The 26,774-nt window shown below is 38.8% G+C and overlaps 1 protein-coding gene across 3 annotated transcripts in view; it reads left to right on the top strand.

The window, feature by feature from the left end:
* Positions 1-3,889: 3,889 nt before the first annotated feature.
* The window catches only part of ZDHHC13 (zinc finger DHHC-type palmitoyltransferase 13), a 53,214-nt gene continuing 30,329 nt past the window's right edge, over positions 3,890-26,774 (top strand). The window contains exons 1-3 of one of the 3 annotated variants that reach the window (XM_050755392.1): positions 3,890-4,032; positions 22,837-22,982; positions 26,377-26,499. In XM_050755392.1, the coding sequence (XP_050611349.1) occupies positions 4,006-4,032; positions 22,837-22,982; positions 26,377-26,499 (296 nt within the window). In that variant the 5' untranslated portion in view covers positions 3,890-4,005. Of the gene's footprint in view, positions 4,033-4,329; positions 12,171-22,836; positions 22,983-26,376; positions 26,500-26,774 lie in introns of those variants that run through there. The other 2 variants (XM_050755394.1, XM_050755393.1) reach the window with 2 other exon arrangements.

Below are 26,774 nucleotides of genomic sequence, written 5' to 3'. Positions count from 1 at the left end.
TCTACGCCACTTATCTCCCCAGGCTAAAGTGGGTTCCTGTATTATATTCTTGGCACTTTTCCTTTTTAGCACTTGCCATTGTCTCTAGTTCTTTTTATCTATTTATTTATCTCTATCAGTATTTGCCTCCCTTGGACTGAATTCCAGAAGAGCAGAGGCTGTGGTGTTCACCACTTTACTCATATGTTTAGCCTGGACCTGGTGTATGTTCAGAGCTCAACAAACATTCACTACCTAAAGGACAGCAAGCACTCACACCACCCAGCCCTTCTGGCTTGGTACCGCAGAGCATCAGGATTTCATACCTGGTGTTTGTGAGAAGCCCTCTGCTGACAGATGTGTGGGGTTTTGGGACATTCCAAAGGGTTGTTTTGTTGCCGCCATCAAAATTATTACAACCACAAGTCCCTGGTTCAAAAACCACCCCTGTCCTTTCCAAGCGTATGGAAGAAGCGAGGCCAGAATCAAAAGTTTAGTCAGAACAAAGTCAGCTGATGCTCCTATTTTGACAGTGAGGATTAGTAAACCTTAATATGGAATTTTTTAAATCCAATAGTGGTTAAGCATTGTGAAATCAGCACATCTTAGAGTGATTTATAGAGTTGAGCTGCCTTTAATGTCATCTTATAAACCATTTATTTCAATTGGACTCATTTGTTTCTTCATTTATTTCAAAAATGCGTCTTTTTAGCCTTTACCGTGTGCCAGACCTTGTGCAAAACATAATGAGGACAAATGGATGTGCACCAGCAGCCAAGTGGAGGCTGAGTGAAGGAAAGAGGTGGCCAAGTGGAGGAAACAGGATCTACTTAAGAACTGCAAGGCTGACTATAAAAAGTAAATATTTGTGAGCCCATTTGATGAAAGTCTGTCTCTTACTGCTACACACTAGAGTAAACCCCAGGAAGCCACGAAACAGTTTTTTCTGTCTTGCTCAATACTGAATCCCCAGTGCTGAACAGTGCCTGGTCCATAGAAGGAACTCAATCCATGTTTGTAGAATGAGGGAAACAGTGTCACCTAAAAGAGACTTAAAAGTGCTGGGGGAACTGGAAAGGTAAAGTTTAGTCTCAGCTGGGAAATGACATCATCAGAGCTGAGAGGAACTGTAGAGTTTAGTGCTTCCAGCCTCTGTTCTCATCCCTATTTTACAAACAAATAAATTGTCATTAGAGAGGGAAAGTGATTTGCCCAGGGTCGCACAGTGTAATGAGCTGAATTTTGTCCCCCTTAAATTCGTATGTTGAAGTCTTAACCCCCAGTACCTCAGAATGTAACTTTATTTGGAAATAGAGTCTTTAAAGAGGTAACAATGTTAAAATGGGTCATCAGGGTGCCCGCTTATCCAGTATAACTGGTGTCCTTATAAAAAGAGGAAGTGAAGATATGGCTACACACAAAGAAGGAGACCATGTGAAGACACAGGGGAAGATGGCCATCTACAAGCCAAGGAGAGAGGCCTCAGAAAAAACCAACCCTGTCAACACCTTCATCTCAGGCCTTTAGTCTCCAGAACTGTGGAACAAATTTGTTTAAGCCACTCAGTCTGTGGTACTTTGTTATGGCAGTGCTAGGAAACTAATACACACAGAAAGTGATGGCAAATCTTGAATTAGAAGTCAGGTCTGCTGAATCTCTATCCTTGGCCCTTGGCATGACAGCACCCACCTGGTACTGTCAGTGCCCTCCCCAACACCCACTCCCAAGGATGACAATGGCAATGGTGAGAATAGCTAACATATATATTGTGCCTAGTATGTACAGACCCTCCTCTAGGTACTTCACATACATTAGCTCATTTAATTCTCTTGACAGCACCATGAAGTAAGTACTGTACTGTTATTATCTCATTGTTACAGATGAGGAAACCTAAGGAAGGAAACTGAAGGAGGAAATCTTCGTAACCTGCCGAAGGGCATGCAGATACTAAGTGCTGGAGCTGAGATTCCGGCTCAGGCAGTAGGCTCCAGGAGCCTGCTTCTTCTCCCATCATACTATTCTAGTGGGGTATGTCTACCAGCAAAGGTGTCTTCAAAGATGAGAGCTATTGCTGGCAGTTAGAGGCTATCACTGGGTTTGGTTTCATATAGCCATTAGACATGGATATGCTTGATGTGAAATAGTTCACTGGAAGCATAAAACATGAGCGGAGGGAAACCAGGAGCCTGGCTAAAGAGTGGGGTGTTGGGATTTAGTTGCTCCAAAATCTTCCAATGTGTTAGGATATCAGTGCAGAGGCATTGAAACAGATTTTAAGCTTCCCTCAAGTTCTACAACATCTTTTAAATCAGTCTTTGAAAATGAAAGAAACAAACTACTTCAGCCAAAATGCTTGCAGTAAGAAACCTGGGTTTGAATACATTCTTTACTACTTTACTTGCTGAGTGACTAGGGGTTTATGGAATCAGCCTGAACCTCAGTTTCTCCTCCCAGGAGTTGGGGAAAATAACGCCCATCTCGTGGATGAGACATAATGTATGGAAACACTAGCACAGTGACAACAGATTTTAAGTGATGAATAAAGAAAGCTCTTATTAGTTAAGCAAGATGACCAAACCCAAACATTCTTTCTTCTGTGAATCCTCACCCAATGCCTCATCCTAACCTGTTGGAATTAATTGCTTTTTCCTCTGGCTTTCGGTGGAAGTTGCTTGCACTTCTACTTGTCACTCCATTTGTCCGTGTATTAATGACACACCTGTACATCCATCCATCATTCATTAAAATTGTGCTGAGCATTTTCCATGTCCCAGTGCTGTGTTAGACACTGGGAGTTCAGAGATGGATCTGACATGGTTCCTGTCCTCAAAGAGCTTGGGCTTTTGGGGGCAAGCCAGGGCTGATGTACCCGAAGGACACAGACACTAAATCAACAGTAACACATCTACGATTTTATTGTATCATAGCAATATTTTTCATGAGAAAACTCAGCACTTTGTTGGACTTCTAGATATTTATTTTATGATTTAGTATTATTTTTATAAAATAAGGAAATCATAATGTTTTCAGATCGTTTTCAAATTAGCTTCCGGAAGTCTTAATCTGGTTCCACTTGGCAACAGACACATCTAAGGAACCATTACAAAGAACTGTGTTCAGTGCTGGGCTAGAAAAACCCCAGTGTTTACTCGGGGCTGAGGTAGGAGAGCCCCCACTGCCCCATTGGAGCGCCCCAGTTATCCCTAATGCTTGCTTCATAGACCTTCAAGCTGGACAGAGCTTAAAAATGCCAGCTCCTCCAGTGCCCTCCACAAAGGGTCGTGGAGGTCGGGGGAGGTGCCCTTCAAGTGGGAGGCTTTCGCCCACTCCCCGTCCAGCCTGCGCCGTAGAACTCATTTTTTGTTTCATGTGAGGAAGCAGAACCCCAGCCGGTAGAGGTGACTTGCCCAAGATCACACAAATGGAATGGAAAACATTTAAATAGCTAACATCTATTGATTCCTTTTTATATGTGACGCACTGGCTGAGAGGCTTTACATGCGTTTTCTCATTTAATCCTCCTGATAATTCCATGAAGTAGGTACCCTTATTTTCCTCATTTCATAGATGAGAAAACTGAGGTAAAATAAGAGACTTTCACAAGGTCATCTAGCAGTTAAGTAGCCAAGTCCAGATTTGCTCTCAATAGATGGTGGTTGACGTTGGAATAACAGTCTGATCCTGACCCCGGGCGCACATCTGGGGACCGTGGCACCTGGGGCTGGGGCGCTTGGTCCTGGGCTGGGGCTGGGGGAGCGACAGGCACTCGCGGGCTGGAGGTGGAACCTCTGGCGAACTATTCACAGCGGGTTTCCCTGGAGGTGAGAAAGTCCCGCCCCTAGCCGATGGAGCGCTGGGATTGGCTCTCCGGGACCGATTGACGGCTCAGGGCACGAGCGGGGACCGCAGCGGCGGAGGTGAGGGCGCCAGCAGGAAGTGGGAGAAGAGGCAGCCCAAGGCGGGCTGGCGGGCTGGCGGCAGTCGCTACTTGCCTAGTAACCTCAGCCGCTGTGGGTTCCTGGGGAGATGGAGGGGCCGGGGCTGGGCTCGCAGGTGAGTGCGACCGGGCGGCGGCTGTCCTGGGGGCCAGGAGAGCGACTGCAGCTGTGAAGGAAAGGACGGTGTGGGTGAGAGGCCGCTCGGTGAGGGGGTTTCGGGAGCGGCGGGGCCTGCGTCTGGGAAGCGGGAGCCTGGAAACACCAAGAATGATGCTGGAAATTCTCTCTGAGGTGACTGGGAAGGAAAGGCAAGGACTGACGGGTGAGGGCCCGAGCCGGCCCCTCCAGCCTCCATCCCTGGCCAGGGCGCCCCCTGGGGCCGGTACCCGGAGCCTGGCGGGGACATCTGTGGGCCTGGGGAGGGGAGGATGGCCCTTCCCGGGAGAGGTGTCAGGTTACACACCTGATTCGGACCCTGAAGTCGGAGCGGTTCTGTTGATTTCTTTTTCAGCCCTGGCGCCTTGGCACCCGCCTCCACCCCACCCAGTCCAGTTTTCGCTTCTGTTTCCGTATCCTTGCTTACTCCTTGAAAGAATTAAGGCTGCTTGTTTAGGATGGAGGAAAGGGGCGTGGAGAGGGGAGGTACACATGGGGATCTGCAAAATCTCAAAGGACAATATTCCGTGGAGGAGGTGTTGTATAAAAGCCAGACGGAGTTCCAAAGAAGTGAAGCGGGCCGATCGGGGAAGTTACAGGAGGTAGATGTTGGCTCCAAGAGAACGAGATTTTTGTGCTTTTTGCTTATGGCCCTTTCCTAGTGCCTAGAGTACTGACTGGTATATTGTAGACGTTCACTTAATATTTATTGAATAAATGCAGAATTTCCAGATTCAGCCAGTTTTAGTGAGTGCATAAACCGTGCCAGATGCTTTCATATGCATTATTTTATTCCAGAATTGAAGCATCCTTAAGATATTATCCCCATGTACAGATGAGAACACTGAAGCTCTCTTCAGTCGGAACGAGTTAGGCGGTAGATTCTCAGTTTGGGATAATTGGATTAGTTGATCTGTAAAAACATTTTTCAGTCCCGAGAGTGTTCCTCATGCTCTCCCTTTCCCTTCTTTCAGCAAGGTCTTGTATAGGTTTAAGTGAGGGACAAGATGTCTGGGGAGATGTCAAGGTGTTCTTACTGGTTGTTCTTGCATTTTGACAGGAAAATAAATAGTTCTCAGGCAGACTGGATTTTACCAAAGGGTGTTGAATCTTCACATGGAAACAGCGCCTCATTCTTTTTCTCAGAGAGGCTCAAAGAAAAGTTGGTAGAAGTAACTATTATGTCTTAATTACTGCCACTTATTTACAAAAGCCTTCAAGTGCTTAAAGTTCCTCTCTCGTGCTGAAGGGAAAATTAGCCTTGTCCCAGTTCCGTGGCCTATAGAGAGAGAATGATTCGGTGGTTGAATTTAGTAGGGAAAGGTAGAGACATCATTGTTGTTGTTAATAGTAATTGCTCTTGTTAACTTTTTCAATAATGTGAAGAGCTTACCTATATATACTGCTTTGCAGTTTGCAAAATACTTCCCCATTTTTGATCCTCACTATAATCCTTTGAGGTGGGGAGAAATGATTATTCTGATTTTAAAGATGAGAACTGGATTTTAAAGCTCAGAAAACTTGAATCACTTGCTACAAGTCAAATAGCTGCTAAGTGATAGAGCCAAGACTTCATTCATTCATTCAGCAAATGTGTTTTGAATGTCTGCCTGGCACCGTTTTAGGTGCTGTGATAAATTAGTGAACAAAACGGACAAAAACATTACTGTTCTCATTGAATTTGGTTCTTTTGATTCCAAGATCAGTGCTGTTGGATTTTTGCCAGGATTTGCCTATAGGATCAGGTCTCCAGTTTCCTTTCTGACCTCATCTTTTTTTTTTTTTTTTAAGACAGTCTCTGTCACCAGGCTGGAGTGCAGTGGCACGATCTCGGCTCGCTGCAATCTCCGCATCCTGGGTTCAAGAGATTTCCCTGCCTCAGCCTCCTGAGTAGCTGGGACTATAGGCGCGGACCACCACGCCCTACTAATATTTTGTATAGTAATATGGGGTTTCACCATATTGGCCAGGATGGTCTCGATCTCCTGACCTCATGATCCGCCTGCCTCAGCCTCCCAAAGTGCTGGGATTACAGGCGTGAGCCACCACGCCCGGCCTGACCTCATCTTTTACTACTTTCATGCTTGCCCCGTCATCCCCAGCCACACCAGCCTTACTATTTGCTCTGCCTGGAATGCTGTTTCCTTGTGTGCCCACTTGGTTTATTCCCCCACCTCTTTAAAGTCTTGACACAAGTGACACCTCCGTGTGGCGTTCTGTGACCCGCATATTTAAAATTGCAAACTTTTTCCATCATCAGCACTACCAGCAACGCTCCCTGGCCTCCTTCCTTGCTTTAGATTTCTCCTCAGCATTTAACACCATTTAATGTACTTATTGGTCTTGTTTATTGTTTCTTTCTCCTCCACTGAATGTTAGTGCTATAAGGACAGTGATTTTTATCTGTTATGTTCACTGTTGTGTGCCTGGCATCTGGAACAATGCCCAGCACTGGTGAGTACCTGTAAATACTTGTCAATGAATGAACTTGGAAACTAAACTCTGGAACTTCTGTTAATGAGAACTTTAATGACATGAGAACTTTTAATGACTGTCACATATTTCTCTCTCAGTCGCTCCTTCTCTCTCACTCTCTTTTTATTTGATAATCTGGCAGGATAATGACTGTCATTGGAGTTTGAGTGTGGTTTTCTAGATCTTGATTTTGGCTTAAATTAATGCCCACTGTAACTTTAACAATTCTTGTATATAATTTAGAAAAATAATCGCATTTGTGACATCTCTGTGTGAGAAGTATTACACGATCCCTCAGAACTTAAAGATGCTGTAGTTATCTATTGTGTAAGAAACCACCCCAAAACATAGTGGTATGAAACAGCCTTTGTCATGCTCATGGACTCTGTGTGTCAGGGACTTGGACAGACTGCAGCAGGGTTGGTTTGTTTCTGTTCCACCATGTCTGGAGCCTCAGCTGCAAAGACTCATAAGCTGGAGATGACTTGAGAGCCGGTGCTGGTATCTACGAGTCTTCACTTACATCTGGCAGTTAAGTTCCAGTAGAGACACCTACACGTGGCCTGTGCCTGTGCACAGTATAGTGGCTGAGTTCCATTAGTGACCATCTAATGGAAGAGCCAGGAAGAAGAAACTGCCAGTTCCTAAGGCGTGGGCCTGCAAACTGGAACAACATCACTTCAAAATATATTATTAGTGAGGTAGTCACAGAGCTCAGAGTCAAGAGGAAGGGACATAGACCTTTACCTCTTGATGGAGAAGTAGCAAATAATTTTGAGGCTATGTTGTAAAAATTACCACAAATGTATTCATATGTCTGTTAGATAATTTTCATAATATCTTGTTCTGCTTTTCACTCTTCTGTGGAGGACAGTGAGCTAGCTACATATCTCTTTCTTGTCATCCCTCTTTTTTCCCTCTTTAAATTTTTTTCCCCTGTGTATCTTAATTAAAACAACAACAATAAAAAAAAACATATTATTCTACTATCTTGAGGCAGTTGTAGACTGGAATCCTAGGAAGACTAGAGGAAGTAAAATGGAATGGAATCATAGAATACTTGGAGCTGGAAGGCTTTTCAGTATTACCTAGTTGAGAGATTCTTAAACTGGCATATAGGATAAGCTTCAGGGCATTAGTGAATATCTTGGAATTAGTGAACATCTTGAAAAGTTAGTTTACATGTGCAGTTGTGCATTTCTCTTAAGTAGAGAGGCCTTAATTTTGGAAACATTTTCAAAAAGGTCCATGACATTTGGAAGGTTTGAGAACCATTTATCTAGTCTAGCCCTTTAACTTTTCCCATGAATTCAAGACTCAAAAATAATAACTTACTTTCCAAAGGTTCATAGCAAGTTAGCAGAGCCCAGGTGTCAGGGCTCCTGATGCAGTGCATTTTCACTGCTACTCAGCCATGATAGGATCTTGTTTGATTGTTTGCTGCCACTTGGAGTCCACCCATTCTTTAGTTCAAGGTCTGAGGAGTAGTCTGTATTTTACTCTGCTCTGAAAATGGGGAAGGGAGTATATCCGTAAGTAGAATATAAGTTCCTTGAAAACCAAGGACCTTGTCTGTTGTTCATTGCCATATCGCTGTGTCTACAATAGTGCCCAGCACATAGTAGGCATTCAGTAAATGTCTAGAATGAATGAATTATGGAAGGAATTGTGTCTTATTCATCTTTTATCCCCGATTACCTACTTCTGTGATTTGTATAGGTGTGCTTTATATTTCCCTGAATGAATAATTAATGAAAACTCTTGGGAGTTGGCTGGCATTGTAAGAATTTGCTTAGTCTGTTTTGTTACCTTAACATTGTAGGCAGCTATGTAGCAGTTAAACTTCTTTATCCATATAGTGTGTTCATGCAGTACAGTCTTTACCAGTTCCCAAGTCAACAACGACTATTGTAACAGCTTGGCTTAGGACCATGTAACATGAGACTACTTAGAAGGAGCTTTATGGGTGTATTGATCTGTCTCTTTCCTTTTGCAAATGTAGAAATGAGCCAAAAATAGAGTAGATGATTCGCCACTATCATACAGCCAATGTGGCTGTACTAGGAATCTGGTTATTTGGCCTGTGTCATCAGTGCAATCAGGAGAGATTAGGCTGAGAGTATACTGTGGAAGCAGAGACTCAATGTGTCTTCTTCCCCATCTTTTGAGACTGAAGGTTGCCTGTCTCCTTCTCTGCCATGTCCTTGCCCTCCTTTTCCTGACCTTGCTTCACAGAAAACTTGACAGAAAATAAAAATTTCAGCTCTCTTCTGTTTGAACATGGGGATAGGAGCCGGCTGCCAATTTCATGTTGTCATGGATCATGTTATTGTAAGATTTGACAATGTATTTCTAAATTATATTCATTAACTAATAGCTCAGTATATGCTCATGGCAAGATTTGAATTAAAGATAGTGGTTATAAATCTGCATCAATTTAGCCTTTGACAATTTCGAATTTTTTCCGAGGGGGTACTGACTTGTCAGATTGGATTAGATCATCTTTGTTTATACTTCATGTGTCTGATGAAGAGTTCCTGATCTGCTATTTTCTTATTTGCTTGTGCTTATTATTATTATTATTATTGTTATTATCTCAATTCGTGGCTTCTTTGTAGAAATCAGCTTAAGCTACTTGCTCATTTTGGGAGACGTAATTTAGTTAAACTTTAACAATATAATTTGAAAATAATCCAATGTATTTTGTAAAATGCTGAAGGTCCTACTGTCAACTCTCTGTTTGTGGAAGCTTTCTCTGCCCCCAGGTTACCTTGTAAACAGAGTATAAGGAGTGACCTGCTTGGCATACCAATAAATGAGACTGCCATTGTTAAAAATTAGTAAAGCTTTCCTGCCAGCAGAGGTGTGCTAAAAAGAAAAAATAAATTTGGTAAAGCTTTAAAAACTCAAATTTATAAATTTTATTTTTCCTTTTTAAGTAAAAAGATAAAAGGTTATTATAATAGAAGCTTTAACTTTTTCTCATATTACCTAGTGGGTTACTGCATATATGGCCTTCAGTGTACCTTCCTCACTTTGTAGATGATTGACTTCAAACATAAGCTTTGAATATAGTCATTTTTAGGTTTTACTTTGATCTGGATTTGGGTAAACAATGATGACATGAACAAAATATATCTCCTGTTTTCTAGTTTCTTATAATTGCCATTTAATCATATATATCACGTATTGCTTGCTATTATTATTTTACTCTGTCTCTGACATATCTCCCTTATTAGACTTAAATTCCTGGAGGAGAGACACCCATGTCTTCTATGCCCTTAGCATAATTGTACATCATAAATACACAGTAATTAATTGCCTACTAAACAAATGCTCTTAATTGTGGATAATCTTCACATTAAAACATGTAAATCTCCTCAATTTTATACGTGAAAAATGAAGCTGATGTCCTTAATGCCTTAACACAGTATAAGAAGCAACAAATTTGTATCTAGAATGACTCCATTTTCCCTGATGAAAAATCTGTGTATAAACAAAGGGTCAGGGTCGGGTGTGGTGGCTCATGCCTGTAACCTCAGTGCTTTGGGAGGCCAAGGTGGAAGGATAACTTGAGGTCAGGAGTTTAAGACCAGTCTGGGCAACATAACGAGACCTGTCTACAGAAGAATAAAAAAATCAGCAGGGTGTGGTGGTGCTTGCCTATAGTCCTAGCTACGAGGGTGGGTCAGGTGGTAGGATCACTTGAGCCCAGCAGATAGGGCTGTAGTGAGCTTTGATGGTGCCACTGCACTCCAGCCAGGGTGACAGGTAATACCCCGTCTCAAAAACAAAACAAAAAAGGGTTAATCTTTCTAACCTACAAAGAGAAACAGATATGTACAATTCATTAGAAAAATAAGTAGACTATGAAAAGGCAATCCACAAAAGAGAAAATATGGAGAGCCAATATACCTAACAACAACAACAACAACAAACAAAGCACTCAGAGTCATTAGCAACTAGGGGAGTACAAATGAAAAATAGGATGCCATTTTTAGCCATCAGATTGTCAAGGTTGTAAAAAGATTGATAATATTCGGTTCTGGGAAGTTTTGTAGGGAGAAAGAACATGTATATACATTGCTGTTGGAACTGTGAATTGGGGAGAGTATTTGGTCAGAATCTATTTATATTTAAAATGCACGTTTTTTGACTCAACAGTCCTACTTTGGGGAATCAATCCTATAGAATTAGAATGCCCAGGGTATTGATTGGATTGCGTATAGACGTGAAAGGCTGAAATCAACCTGTGTCTCTAACCAAAGGGGAATGGTTGAATGAATTATGCTATATCTATATACAATGGAACAATAGTGAAATATTACTGAACTGTAGGACTGTACATGATATATTGTTACATGAGAAAAGCAAGTTGAAGAATAATGTATATAATGTGATCCTATTTGTTCAGTAAGTATAAGAAGGAAATGATTAAAAATGTGTGTGTATGTGTATATATAGCACAATATTATATATGTTAAAATATATATACATAATGAGGGAAGATGCACCCAACTGTTATACTGGTTATCTCTGGTGGTACAGTATTGGAGAGGAAATAGTCCAGATTGTTAACCCCGTATTCACTTCTGTATTGCTAGATCTTTAAAATTAATTTGTATCATTCTATAGTTTAAAAATCTAGTAAAAATTTTTTTTATATAAAAATACACTGATTTTTTTTTTGTCAATCTTAGCTGTACTTTTTGTTACACCTGTTACTTACTGAAATTCTAGAAATTTTGAGTATAGTTCAACTCTTTTCCTCAACCCTTTGCCTTCTTCCAATTGAATATACTTACCATGACATCAGGAAAAGCATCCTAAAGTAATGTTTTTATTTACATTTCAATCTAACTACCTACATGTTTATTTTTAACTGTGTGTGATTCTGTGTGTGTGTATGTACGGGGGTATTGATTATTTACCAGATAAATCAGAATTTACCTATTCAGAAAAGCAGGTGGACTGAAGAAGAAAAAGACCGGAATTCAAAAACCACCAAATCAGTAGCTGATTTACTTTTTTTCTCTCTGATTTGCCCCCAGCTTTGACTTGAGCCCTGGAAGTAAGCATCAGTGCAGACAGCGAGTGCTCTATGAGAAGCTATCTAGTTAAAGCTCAAGGAGCCGCAAAGGGATTTCCTGGCAGCACAAGCACCAGAAACACTGAGGGAGAACTTTCTTCTCTGAACAGAGGAATTGTGACCCCAAGACAGTAGTTTTTAGACGTGACACCAAAAGTACAATCCATAAAAGAACAAATTGATAAATTGGACTTTTTTAAAATTTAAAACTTCTGCTCTATAAAACAGACTTTTAAGAGATGGGAAGGTAAGGTACAGACCAGGAGAAAATATCTGCAAATCACGTATCTGACAAAAGACTTGTATCTAGAATATATAATATAAAGAACTCTCAAAACTTAACTGTAAGAAAACAAACAGCTCAATTGAAAAATGGACAAAAGACTTGAACAGACACTTCACCAGAGAAGATATACAGATGGCAAATAAGCACGTGAAAAGATGCTCAACTTCATTAGCTGTTAAGGATATACAAATTAAGACCATGATGAGATGCCCCTATACATCTATTAGACTGACAATCCCAAGTGCCAGTGAGAATGCAGAACAATTGTAACTCTCATAGTTGTTAGTGGCAATGCAAGGTGGTATAGCCAGTCTGGAAAATAGATTAGCAATTTCTCATAAATTTAAATATACCTAACATATGGGCAAGCAGTCTTACTCTCAGAGAAATGAAAGCATGTTCTCACAAAAGTTTGTCCATGAATATTTTTAGCAACTCTATTTATGATTGCCAAAAGCTGGAAAACAACCCACGCAGATTGTTTGGATAGATTAACTGATGCACCGATATAGTGGGATACTACACAGCAATAAAAAAGAAGGAATTATTGATAACATACAACAACTTGAGTAAATCTCAGCACCATTGTGCTGAGTGGAGGAAGCCCCTCCTAAAAGGTTGTGTACTGTATAATTCCACTATATGACATTCTGGGAAAGACAGAATTAATGACAACAGATCAGTGGTTGCCAAGACTTGGTTGGGGTTACAGGAGGGTGTGACTATAAAGGATGATAGTGGTGGTTACATGACTCCATACATGTGTTAAAATTCATAGAGCTGTATACCAAAGTTAATTTTACTGTAAATTAACTTTTTAAAAACAGTGCCCTTCAAAATAACCCCTTGAGGGGTTATGGACTCATTTAAGTAAAACTGAAAATTTTAAAACTTTCTTTTAAAAACTTTTGTTTTAGGTTTGGGGTACATGTGCAGGTTTGTTATATACACAAACTTATGTCATGGGGGTTTGTTGTATAGATTATTTCATTACGCAAGTATTAAGCCTAGTACCCAGTAGTTATTTTTTCTGCTCTTCTCCCTCCTCCCACTCTCCACCCTCAAGTATACCCCAGTGTCTGTTGTTCCCTTCTTTTTTTTTTTTTTGCAATGGAGTCTTGGTCTGTCACCCAAGCTGGAGTGCAGTGGTGTGATCTCGGCTCACTGCAACCTCCACCTCCCATGTTCAAGCGATTCTCCTGCTTCAGCCTCCCGAGTAACTGGGACTACAGGCACAAACCACCACCCTGGCTAATTTTTTTTTTTTTTTTTTTTTTAAAGTAGAGATGGGGTTTCACCATGTTGACCAGGCTGTTCTTGAACTCCTTACCTCAAGTGATCTACCTGCCTTGACCTCCCAAAGTGCTGAGATTACAGACATGAGCCACCATGCCCAGCCTGCTGTTCCCTTCTTTGTGTTCATGAGTTCTCATCATTTAGCTCCCAGTGAGAACATGCAGTATTTTGTTTTCTGTTCCTGCATACGGATAATAGCCTCCAGCTCCATTCATATTCCTATAAAAGACATGATCTCATTCTTTTTTATGGCTGCATAGTATTCCATGGTTTATATGTACTACATTTTATTTACCCAGTTTGTCACTGATGGGCATTTATGTTGATTCCATGTCTTAGCTATTGTGAATAGTGCTACAGTCAACATTCACATACATGTGTCTTTATGGTAGAATGATTTGTACTCCTCTGGGTATATACCCAGTAATGGAATTGCTGGGTTGAATGGTAGTTCTGCTTTTAGCTCTTTGAGGAATCGCCATACTGCTTTCCGCAATGGTTGAACTAATTTACGCTCCCATCAACAGTGTATAAGCATTCCTTTGTCTCTGTAACCTTGCCAGCATCTCTTATTTTTTTGACTTTTTAATAATAGCATTCTGACTAGTGTGAAATGGTATCTCATTGTGGTTTTGATTAGCATTTCTCTAATGATCAGTGATGTGATTAAGCTTTTTTTCATATGCTTATTGGCTGCATGTATGTCTTCTTTTGAAAGTGTCTGTTCATGTTCTTTACCTACTTTTTAATGGGGTTTGTTTTTCTCTTGTAAATTTAAGTTCCTTATAGATGCTGGATGTTAGACCTTTGTCGGATGCATAGTTTGCAAATATTGTCTCCCATTTTATAGGATGTCTGTTTACTCTGTTGATAGTTTCTTTTACTGCGCAGAAACTCTTTAGTTTAATTAGATCCCACTTACCAATTTTTGCTTTTGTTGCCATTGCTTTTGGTATCTTTGTTATGAAATCTTTGCCCATTCCTATATCCAGGATAGTATGTCATAGGTTTTTTTCTAGGCTTTTTATAGTTTTGGATTTTACATTTAAATCTTTGATCCATCTTGAGTTGATTTTTGTATATGGTGTAAGGAAGGGGTCCAGCTTCGATTTTTCTGTATATGGCTAGCCAGTAATCCTAGCACCATTTATTGAATAAGGAGTCTTTTCCCCATTGCTTGTTTTTATCAACTTTGTTGAAGATCTGATGGTCATAGGTGTACAGCCTTGTATCTGGGCTCCCTATTCTATTCCATTCGTCTATGTGTCTGTTTTTGTACCGGTATCAAACTGTTTTGGTTACTATAGCGCTATAGTATTGTTTGAAGTCAGGTAATGTAATTCCTCCAGCTTTGTTCCTTTTGCTTAGGATTGCCTTGGCTATTCAGGCTGTTTTTTGGTTCCATATGAATTTTAAAATAGTTTTTTCCTAGTTCTGTGAAGAATGTCTTTGGTAATTTGATAGGGATAACATTAAATCTGTAAATTGCTTTGGGCAGTATAACCATTTTCATGATACTGATTCTTCCTATCCGGGAGCATGGGATGTCTTTTCCTTTGTTTGTGTCTTCTCTGATTTATTTGAGCAGTGCTTTGTAATTCTCATTGTGGAGGTCTTTCACCTCCCTGATTAGCTGTATTCCTAGGTATTTTATTCTTGTTGTGGCAGTTGTGAATGGGATTGCCTTCCTGATTTGGCTCTAGGCTTGATAATTGTTGTATAGGAATGCTAGCGATTTTTGTACGTTGATTTTGTATCCTGAAACTTTGCTGAAGTTGTTTATCAGCTGAAGGAGCTCTTGGGCCAAGACTATAGGGTTTTCTAGATAGAGAATCATGTTATCTGCAAACAGGGATAGTTTGACTTCCTGTCTTCCTATTTGGATGCCCTTTATTTCTTTGTCTTGCCTGATCTGGAGAGGACTGCGAATACTGTGTTGAATAGAAGTGCTGAGAGCAGGCATCCTTGTCTTGTAAAAACTTTATTTAAAATTAAAAATTTCTAAAAGAAATTTAAAAACTGTCTTTTAAAAATGAAATTTAAGAAACTTTCATTCTTAAAACTTTTTGGAACTCTTGGAGAATTTACTTTGACACATTATTTCAAATATCTTCAGTTTTTTATTCTCAATTGTGTATTCATCCTTAGAGAATGATTTTCTTTTTAAACTGGAAACTTCACAGAAATAGGTTTGGTGATAAGGTAGGTGAAAGCTAGGTAACTTTATTGATGGTAAAAAGCAAGATGAGGTTATAAAATAATAAGTCAGTTTTCATTTGTAGCAATTTTCTACGTACAGTTATACATCCCATAATGTTTCGATCAATGCCAGACCACACATACGATGTTGATCAGAGCAGTAGTTTATACCATATAGCCTAAGTGTGTAATAGGCTATACTGCCTAGGTCTTTGTAAATATACATTGTGATATTTGCACAAGAATGAAATGGCCTAAATATTTGTTTCTCAGAATATATCCTCATTGTTAATGAAAGCATGGCTATATTTGATGTGACCCTTCCACTGAACACACCAAAAAATGCAGGATACAGTATAAAAGCATTTAAAGTATTTTACCTTTTTGATGCTAGTGTAAACTTTTTTTTAAAGATGCCTTAGGATTTTCTATGCATATGATCATGTTTTTGCAAGTAAAAATGGATTTACTTCTTTTCTAATCTGTATGCATTTTTATTATTTTTCCTACTTTATTATGCTATCTGGTACTTTAGTACAGTGTTAATTAGAAGTGGTGATAATGAGCATCTTTGCTTTGTTTCCAGTCTTGGAGTAAAAATGGTCTTGTACCATTAAATGTGATGGTAGCTGTAGATTTCTTGTAAATGTTCTTTATCACATTGAGGAGGTTCCCTTCTTTCCCTTGTATTGAAAGATTTTACAAATTTTGTCATATGCTTTGCATAAATAATTTTCATATAAAGAATTTTGTTAAATGCTTTATTCTATGATGAATATATATTTTTTACTGTTGTATATATTTGAATATATATTTTATTCTGTTAATATGAATATTCACCTTATTCATTAATATGGTAGGTTGCATTGATTTATTTTGAAATGTTTAAGCTAGGTTGTGATGTGTAGTCTTTTTTATATATTACTGGATTCACCTTACTAATATTTTGTTTAGGATTTTTGTATCTATGTTCATAAGGGATACTGGGCCTATAGTTTTCTTTACTTGTAATGTCTTTGTTGGTTTTGGTATGGAGTGATTCTACCTCGTAAAATGAGCTGGGAAGCATTCTCTCTTCTGTTTTCTGACGGAGTATTATTTTTTCCCTAGATATTTGATAGGGTTAACCAGTTAAGTTATATGGGCCTGGAATTTTTTATGAGAAAGGTTTTCATTATGAATGAAATTTATTTAATAGATACTATGTTATTTATTACTTTTAAGATCCATTTTGATAATGTGTGTCTTTTAAGGTGTTTGTATATTTCACTTAAGTTGCTAATTTATTGACATAAAGTTGTTCAAAATATTCCCTTTTTATCCTTTCAAAATTTGCAGGCTCTTGTAGTGATGTCTGTTTTTTAAACCTGGTATTTGTCATTGATACTTTTTCATTTTTCTTGATCAATCTGATCAAAGGTTTCTCACTTTTATTGACTTATTCTTTCTAGAGAACCAGATTTTGGCTTCAATGATTTTCTGTATTGTTTCTCTGTTTTATAGTTTCACAAATGCCTTCTATTTTTATATTCTTCTCGTTGTATCCACTTTGAGTATAATTTTCTTTCTCTAGATTATTAACATGAAAGCTTAGATAACTTACTGTAGGCTCATTTTTTTTTTTTTTTTTCCTAATGTAAGCATTTAAAGCTACAAATTCCCTGTAAACACTGCTTAGGCTGCATACTAAGCTCTTTAAACTGTTGTGCTTTTGCTTTCTGGCTTGCCTTATGTCTGATGAGAAGTCTGAGTGTATTCTTATCTTTGGCTCTTTGAACATATATGTCTGTTTCTTCCAGACTTTTTTTTTTTTTTTTGAAAGGGAATCTCGCTCTGTTGCCCGGGCTGGAGTACAGTGGTGCGATATCGGCTCACTGCAACCTCAGCCTCCTGGGCTCAGTGATTCTTCTACCTCAGCCTCCCGGGTAGCTGGGACTGCAGGTGCGCGCCACCATGCCCGGCTGATTTTTTTTTTTTTTTAGAGTCTCGCTCTGTCGCCCAGGCTGAAGTGCAGTGGCGCGATCTCGGCTCACTGCAAGCTCCGCCTCCAGGGTTCACACCATTCTCCCGCCTCAGCCTCTGCAGTAGCTGGGACTACAGGCGCCCACCACCTCGCCCAGCTAGTTTTTTGTATTTTTAGTAGAGATGGGGTTTCACCATATTGGCCAGGCTGGTCTCGAACTCCTTACCTTGTGAACTGCCTGCCTTGGCCTCTCAAAATGTCCAGACTGATTTTAAGATCTCTTTATTACTGGTTTTTAGTGATTTGGTCATGATATGTCTTGGTGTAGGATTTCAGGGCTTATCCTACTTGGGATCCATCAAACTTCTAGTTACTGTGAGTTTATAATTTTCACCAAATTTGGAAGATTTTTGACTATTACTTCTTCAAATATTAAAAAAAAAAAACTTTTTTCCTTTTCTGGAACTCTAGTTATACATCTTCAGTCACCTTCTCTCTGTGCTGCATTTTGGATAGTTTCATTGTTGTTTCTTCAATTTAAATGGCCTTTTCTTCTATACTGTTTAATCTGCTGTTAATCTCATCTGGTGTAATTTGTATTTTAGAGATTGATTTTTTTTCTCTCTCTTTTGAGATAGAGTCTCACTCTGGTGCCAGGCTAAAGTGCAGTGGTGTGATCGTGGCTCACTGCAACTGCCTCCCAGATTCAAGTGATTCTCCTGCCTCAGTCTCCTGAATATCTGGGATTACAGGCATGTGCCACCATGCCCGGCTAATTTTTATATTTTTAATAGAGATGGGGTTTCACCATATTGGTCAGGCTGGTCTTGAACTCCTGACCTCAAGTGATCTGCCCACCTTGGCCTCCCAAAGTGCTGGGATTACAAGGAGGTTGATTTTTATCCGCAGATATTCTAATCAGATCTTTTGTCATATCTTCAATTTCTTTGCTCATTTTGTTAATGTTTTCCTTTAAATACTTATACATACTTATATTAGCTGTTTTAATGTCTTTTTCAGCTAATTTTGTCATCTTTATAGTTTCAAGGTCTGGTTTTCTTCTGGCTGGGGCTATGGATCACATTTTTCTTGCTTCTTGGCATGTTTAGTGAGTTTTGATTTGATAGTGGACTTTGTGAATGCATGTTGATGAGTATCTGGTATTTGATGCCTTTCTTTAAAGACTATTGAATATTGTTTGGCAGGCAGTAAAGTTAATGTTGCTCAATTTGAGTCCTTTGAAGTCTGATTTTAGGCTTCTCTAGAGTGGTTCTGGGGTAGCCTTTATTCCAGATACAGTTCAGCACTACTTCTAAGGTGTGGCCCTCTGATATCTCCACTGAATAACCCAAGGGGTCATCAAAGACTCTCCGCTTTGGCTGATCAGAATTTGAACATCTTCCTGCTACGTATAAACTCCAGTAATTGTTCAGTTTGCAAATCTCCAGTCATTTTTTGCCTATACTTGTCAAGTTTCCCTCTATACATTGCTTGTCCTAGTACTCTGCAAAGACTCAATGGGCCTCCTATACAGATTTTTTGGAGCCCCTTGGAATGTGCCCACAACTGCCAGCTATCTCAGCCTCTCTGATCTCAAATTTCTGTCTCCTCAATTTAGCAAGGCTTCTGGGCTCTAAAACAAAGTGTTTTCGTCTCAGTGCACATGATTGCAAAATTTCTGGGATGATGGGGCTCACCTTGTGTTTTCTTTTTCCTCATATCTTGGCAATCACAGTCTTACTGTTCTCATTGTCCAATGTCTGAATACAGTTTACTTCATATATTTTGTTCACTTTTCTAGGTTTCTTTAATGATTGTAGAGCAACAGAAGCACTCATACCCCGCAGGGGAAAGTTTAACTGTTACAACCATTTTGAAGATGAGTTAAGCCTATCTTCAAAGCCAACAGTTCCACTTCTAGATATATGCTTTTCAGAATTGTTTACATGTATATATATATACCTAGAGACATGTACACGAATGTGCATAGCAATGTATTTTTTTATAATAGCCCCAAACTGGGAACAATCCAAATATCCAGCCATAGTAAAACAGATAAATTAATTGTAGTATGTTACTGTATTGGAATGTTCTACAGCAATGAAAATGAACCTGTTGTAGCTTTCATAACAACATGGATGAGGCTTGTAAGTCTAATGTTAATGAAAACAAATGATAGAGAATACATATGATAGATTCCATTTGTACAAAGATTAAAAAAATGTAAAGCTGAACTGTACTTTTTAGAGTTGCATACATTAGAGATAAAACTATAAAGAAAAGCAAAAAGTGATTATAACTGAAGTCAGGAAACTGTTCTTTTAGTGTGGGGATATGGTGGAGCATAGCATGTGTCCAGGCAGTCTTCTAAGGTGCTGGCCCAGTTCTATATCTTGACTTAGGTAGTGGTTTCATGGAAGTTCATTTTATATTTATTCTTTACTCTTTACAAAAGAAGAAGTCCATATATATATACACATATATGTTTTATATACTTCACTCTATATAATAAATCATAATATTTTCAGATATTCAGAGTATAAAAATATGAGTCTGTTTTATATGGCTCTGAGGACGGTTTCAGAAAGAGAATTCTGAAAACATTTCAAGGTAATGCCATTGGAATAACTAATAATCTCCTGAGGAGACTAATTTGAAGATATGATTTCTGATACATTTATTTAAAAATCAACTTTTTAAAAATTGCAGATAGGTAACTAAATTTGCTTATTAAGCACTAATTCAGGTCAGGTTTGGTGGCTTACACCTGTAATCCCAGCACTTTGGGAAGCAGAGGCAAGAGGATCACTTGAGGTCAGGAGTTCAAGACCAGTCTGGGCCACATAGTAAGACCTTGTCTCTACAAAAATAAAAACTGAAAAATTAACTGGTTATACCAAAGGATTATAAAACATTCTGCTATAAAAACACATGCACATGTATGTTTATTGCAGCACCATTCACAATAGCAAAGACTTGGAACCAACCCAAATGCCCATCAATGATAGACTGGATAAAGAAAATGTGGCACATATTCACCATGGAATACTATGCAGCCATAAAAAAGAATGAGTTTATTTCTTTTGCAGGGACATGGATGAAGCCAGAAACCATCATTCTCAGCAAAGTAACACAGGAACAGAAAACCAAACACTGCGTGTTCTCACTCATAAGTAGGAGTTGAACAGTGAGAATGTATGGACACAGGGAGGGGAACATTACACACTGAGGCCTGTTGGGGTGGGGGGCAAGGGGAGGGATAGCATTAGGAGGAATACGTAATGTAGATAACAGGTTGATGGGTGCAGCAAACCACCATAGCACATGTATACCTATGTAACAAACCTGCACGTTCTGCACATATATCCCAGAACTTAAAGTATAATAAAAAATAAAAAGGAAACAAAATATTAGCTGGGTATGGTGACATGCGCCTGTAGTCTCAGCTACTTAGGAGGCTGAGGCAGGAGGATTGCCTGAGCCCTGGAATTCAAGGCTGCAGTGAGCTATGATCACACTGCTGCACTCTAGCATGGGCAACAGAGGAAGACCCCCGTCCCAATAAATAAATACATTTTTTTAAAAAGTACTAATTCAGGGAGGTTTCTCTTTAAGGTGTCATTTCTTTAGAGAATGCAATATAATGTGTTTTATTAAAGTTGATTCCTTTCACATGAATCTGTTTCTACTTGGAAATCTGAGTAGCCTATGAGATTAGAAGATTGATTATTATATAAATGAGTAGTCAGAGATATAACTGTGATTAGGGTCACACTGTAGAGTCTTTTAAAAATGTATTTAGAATATATGTAAATAATGTGTACATTTGATATAGTTGTGCTTTTAGGAAACAGAAACTTTGAGCATCCCACATCTTTAGCTGAAGGAGTCCTTCTCTCAAGTAAAACTAAGTCTTTGTTTGGGGGTATTAAAGTGATTTAGTGAGCATCATTTGTGCTAAAGATTTTAACTCCCTCCGCCTGCCTGCTCATCCACCAAATATTTTAGCAAAGTTGTCAACAAGTGTCAAAATTGCTCATCTTAATTGATCATCTACCCATCTGCCCTAGAGGTGATAGTGAACCCAGAAGTCCATAGTAATGGAAAGGAGAAATAAAATGCATTCATAATCCACAGAACAGATAATTGATCTTAGATTTTTGTGGGCTTTTTTTTTTCTTTTTTTCCCCAATATTAGCGAATCCTGTATTGGTTTTCTGCTAAGGTGTAAGCTCAGTGTTTGAAATTAGAAACACTCAAATTAGTTTGAATGACAAATCTGAGATAATTGTTTAAGGAAAATTTTTTAGCTTGCCATTTGCTGCTGCTTCTAATGGGTGATCTGAATGTAACATTCGTTGATTCAGCTAATGGGACTATCTTGGCAATCAATCTTTTTACCCTCACCAAATTCTGCAGTCCTGTATTTGTTACCCATTACTGTATAACAAATTGCCACGCATTTAGTGGGTTAAAACAGCACATACTTATTAGCACTATGCTTTAACCAACTGAGCTAGCAGGCCACCATGTAACACCTATTTATTATCTCATAGTTTCTGTTTGTCAGGAATCTAGGCATGGCTTAGCTGGATCCTCTGCTAAGGGTCTCACAGTTGACATCAAGGCTGAGCTTGGGTTCCTCTTTCAAGTTCATTGGTTATTAGCAGAATTCAGTTTCTTGCGGTTGTATGATCAAAGTCTCATTTTCTTACTGGTTGTCGGGACTACTTTCACTCCTGAAGACTGCCCACAGTTCCTTGTCATGTGGCCGTCTCATATCATGGCAGCTTACTTTTTCAAGGCCAGCAGAAGAATCTCTTGCTTCAGTTGGCTAAGACAGAGACTTATATAACATGATCATGGGAGTAATTGTCTCATCACCTTTGCCATATTCCATTGCCTAGAAACAAGTCACAAGTTCTACCTGTGCTCAAGAGGAAGGGATTATATGAGAACTTGATTAATTGGGGGGTTGGGGGATATTCCTAGGGTATGTCCACCACAACTCCAAGAAGTAGAGGCCTGGCAAACTTCTTACCAAGTCAGTAGCAATGGTCCTCTACCCACTACAAGTAACAAGGTCCATCTATGCCTTTTTAGATGACCTTTGTTTTATGAACAAAATATGTAATTTGGGTTTTTGTAATAGTAAGTATCTTTTCTACTGAACAGAATTAAGATAAAGAAAATCTTCCTTAGGATACACTTTTTTTTTTCTTTAATTTTTGAGACAGAATCTCACTCTGTCACCCAGGCTGGAATGCAGTGGTGCGATCTCAGCTCGGTGCAACCTTCGCCACCTGGGTTCAAGTCATTCTCAGGATACACTTCTAAAACTCCAAAAAATTTAATTTATTAATATAGATATTGTTGATAGTAGCAAATGCTTCATTATGTAATTGAGTGTGACATTAATTCTCTCATGCATTGTCAAATGACTCTTACTCTTCAGTGCAGGAATCACAGCCATGGCCCCCACCCTCCAGGATTTGGTCGATATGGCATCTGTGCACATGAAAACAAAGAACTTGCCAATGCAAGAGAAGCTCTTCCTCTCATAGAGGACTCTAGTAACTGTGACATTGTCAAAGCTACTCAGTAAGTCTTCCAAATGCTTTGGTTTATCCTCATGTTCTCTTGAATTAATAGTAATGTATGTGTAGTTCATGGCTCTTCATATGTTTACCTCTCTTACTTTGTAATGGTAGTTAACACCAGCACCAAGTATATTTGTCATAGCAACACCACAGTACTTAGTAAAGCATACCTAAGCTGTTTATGTACCAGGACGTTCCATTAGATTGTGGACAGCTTCTTAGCAAAAGCATGTCTTCATCTTTGTAGCTCCAGTGCTTTTGCACAGTTCCTTCTTGTATGAGATACCTAATAAATGTTCCTTGAATGAATGGATGATTTTAAATGACACTAAGCCAAACTCGTTATTCGAAATACAAATCTAAGTCTTTTAAAATATACTACAACCTGAATAGGTCGATGGAATGAAAAATACCGACTTAAACATTCATAGATGTTTTAAACAATCATTTATTTCTTGAGTACTTTCCATGTGCTTGTGCTGGATTAACTAGAAGAAAGACAGTAAGTGGAAATATGTTCTCTGACCACTTGAAACACATAGTGTATTGTTTTTCTTGCACTGGATATGGAAGTACATTTTGAAAGTTTCCCCTTAAAATCTCCATATGTGGGTATTTGCATTAAGTCAATTATTCCCAACATTTTCACCTTCATGGATCTTATTGATTATTAACATCTATCACACCTCTTGCCATTGAGCATATTTTGAAGTATTTTGTTCATCAGACTGCATCAAATAGTAATCCATTTTTGTAGTAATCAAACATAAATCTGCCCAGCAGATTGCCCATCAAATATAAATCATGCCAATCTAATCAGCCTGAGGGGAACTAATGTTACCATACTAATTTGATATAATTTCTATCAGAACAAAGATGTTTGGAGATTAATTAGCCTATTTGGCCTTAATATAGGCTAATGTATTGTCTATGTTAATTAAAAAATATATTGACAATTATTTGAGTATTCTAATTACCAATTTATATGAACTTAAAAGACTTGGGAACCACTCTTTTAGGTGAATATTATTTGATATTGTTTATCTTTTATTTATACAATGATGAGTGTATTCTTAATGTAAATGTTTGCTTTAATTAGGATGGAAACATTTAAATCTTTCCCTGTTGCCCATGAAACTCTTAAGATAAATGTCAGAAATTAGGCTCTTTTTAAAGGGAATCTCAGTAAAAACTCACATTTTATGTCTTTCCTAAAATTTTCTTCAGGTCCTGGACCTTCTCAGGTGGTTGTGAGGAGACCTGTAGGTAGTATTTGGGAAGGGCATAGAGAGCTAGGGTGTGTGTGTGTGTGTGTGTGTGTGTGTGTGTGTGTGTGTATGTGTGTGTGTGTGTTTTCTAAACCAGCAAAATCTTTATGAATGTATATTCTTATTATGTTTCTCAAATAAAGGGAGTATTTCTTTTCCAGTAAAATGTTAAAGTTGACATTTAAAAGATGGAGAGTGGGCCGGGTGCTGTGACTCACACCTGTAATCCCAGCCCTTTGGGAGGCCGAGGTGGGTGGATCACAAGGTCAGGAGATCGAGCCCATCCTGACCAACATGGTGAAACCCCATCTCTACTAAAAGTACAAAAAATTAGCTGGGCGTGGTGGCAGACGCCTGTAGTCCCAGCTGCTCGGGAAGCTGAGGCAGGAGAATGGCATGAACCCGGGAGGCGGAGGTTGCAGTGAGCTGAGATCAAGCCACTGCACTCCAGCCTGGGCGACAGAGCGAGACTCCATCTCAAAAAAAAAAAAAAAGATGGAGAGTGTAAATATATGTGTGTCATTCTAAAATTTACTCTTTTAAAAATGCCAAAAAGACACACACACACACAAACACACACACATGCATAGTTTGGTAAAGCAGAAATTGTTCCAATTTACAGTGTGAGAAACAGACAATTCTGCTATTTGGTTTGATTTTTTATCCTTGCGAGCTTATTGAAACTTTCAGGTACTTTTAAATAGAAATAAGTTTTAAAGAAAGTGCTAAAGGATCGGTTGGGACTTCATAGAAATATTGCTAATAAGCCAGGTGTGGTAGCTTACGCCTGTAATCCCAGCACTTTGGGAAGCCGAGGTGGGCAGATTACCTGAGGTCAGGAGTTCGAGACCAGCCTCACTAATATGGTGAAACCTCATTTCTACTAAAAATACAAAAATTAGCCTCGTGTCATGGCACACGCCTATAATCCCAGCTACCTGGGAGGATGAGGCAAGCGAATCGCTTCAACCCAGGAGACAGAGGTTGCAGTGAGCTGAGATCGTGCCACTGCACTCCAGCCTGGACAAAAGCAAGACTCCATTTCAAAAAGAAAAAAAAAAAGAAATATTGCTAATAAATGATTTATCTCTTTATTCTCTATGAAATACCTCTTTTTAATGCTATAATAATTTGTCTACGAAATACCTCTTTTCAATGCTATACTATTTAACTGATTAACTAATAGTTAAATATCTTCCAAGCCCGTCATTCCTTTTCTATTCCTATTGCTTCTCTCTTACTTTAGGCTCTCATTGTCTCTCACCCATATTTATTGCAATAACCTCTAAACTGGTATTTCACTCTCTGTCCTTACCCTGCTGTAAGCAGCTTCCATATTGCCTCCAATGCGATCTTTCTTAAAACTCAAAGTCTGAGTGCTTTCTTCTTTAAAACCCTTTATTGGTTTCCCATTGAACTGTAGATAAAGTCTAAACTTCATAGTGTAGCACAGAAGGCCCATGTGGTCTTTGCCTATTGCTTCTAACCTCATGTCTCACCATTCCCTCTCATGCTTTATGCTTTAGCAATGTTACACTGCTTTTATTTCTCTGAACATCCATGTAGTTTCACATTTCTGATTTTTGTACATGCTTCTTCCTCTGCCTGAAATGCCTTTTGTCAGCCTATAAAACATAGCTTAGTTTCATCTCCTTCAGGAAGGGCTAATCATTTGTTCCTCTGCTATACCTATATTCTTTCCATATTTTGTTGTTGAATTTATCCCATTCCAAGTTTACTTTTAGTCTGTATCCTTTGTTGTGAGATTATTGCATAGGCTTGGTTTGATTCAGCAGTAAGATTATTGTCAGGAATCAGCAGGAGGTGTTTCTGACACACAGTGGAGATCAGATGAAACTTATTGAAGGGAGGCAATGTAAGTTTAAAGTTTACTTATGGAAATCAAGTTCAACTCCAAAAAGATTAATCTGATCAGTAAGTAAACCAGGTTTTCTTTTGCTGTTTGGCTTTATACTGTGTCCTCTCTGTGCATGTCTTTGTTAATTATTATATTTCTCTATTGACTGAAAGGCAGTTTGGATAATGAAAAGATACAGTAAAATGAAGAAATTTTGATATTTGAAATGATTTTAATGGTATCAATTACGCTTTTTTTTCTTATTTGAGATACGGGATTTTTGAACGATGTAAAGAGTTGGTAGAAGCAGGATATGATGTCAGGCAACCAGATAAAGAAAATGTGTCACTTCTTCATTGGGCTGCTATTAACAACAGACTGGATCTTGTAAAGTAAGATGGGATATATGTGTGTTAATTGTGAATTTATAATTTTAGACCTCTCCTTCATTTATCTTTTTCTTTAAGTACGAGTATTGAATCATGTGTAATCCTCGTGTGAAAGAACACCTGAAACTTTTCCTGCCACACATGTTGGTTATTATAAAGTTGAAAAGGACCTTAGAGACCATGCCTGGTTGATCCAAAAAGGAAAATTAGAGATAAAGCCAAGGGGGCCAATCATAAAGTTTAGGAAGTAAAAGTGAATACTTTTTTAAAAAGGAAAA

This window comes from Macaca thibetana, chromosome 14 (genome assembly GCF_024542745.1).
Source record: "Macaca thibetana thibetana isolate TM-01 chromosome 14, ASM2454274v1, whole genome shotgun sequence".
Taxonomy (NCBI): Eukaryota; Metazoa; Chordata; class Mammalia; order Primates; family Cercopithecidae; genus Macaca; species Macaca thibetana.
Note: the sequence above shows the minus strand (reverse complement) of the source record. Positions and strands in the feature narration are given on the sequence as shown.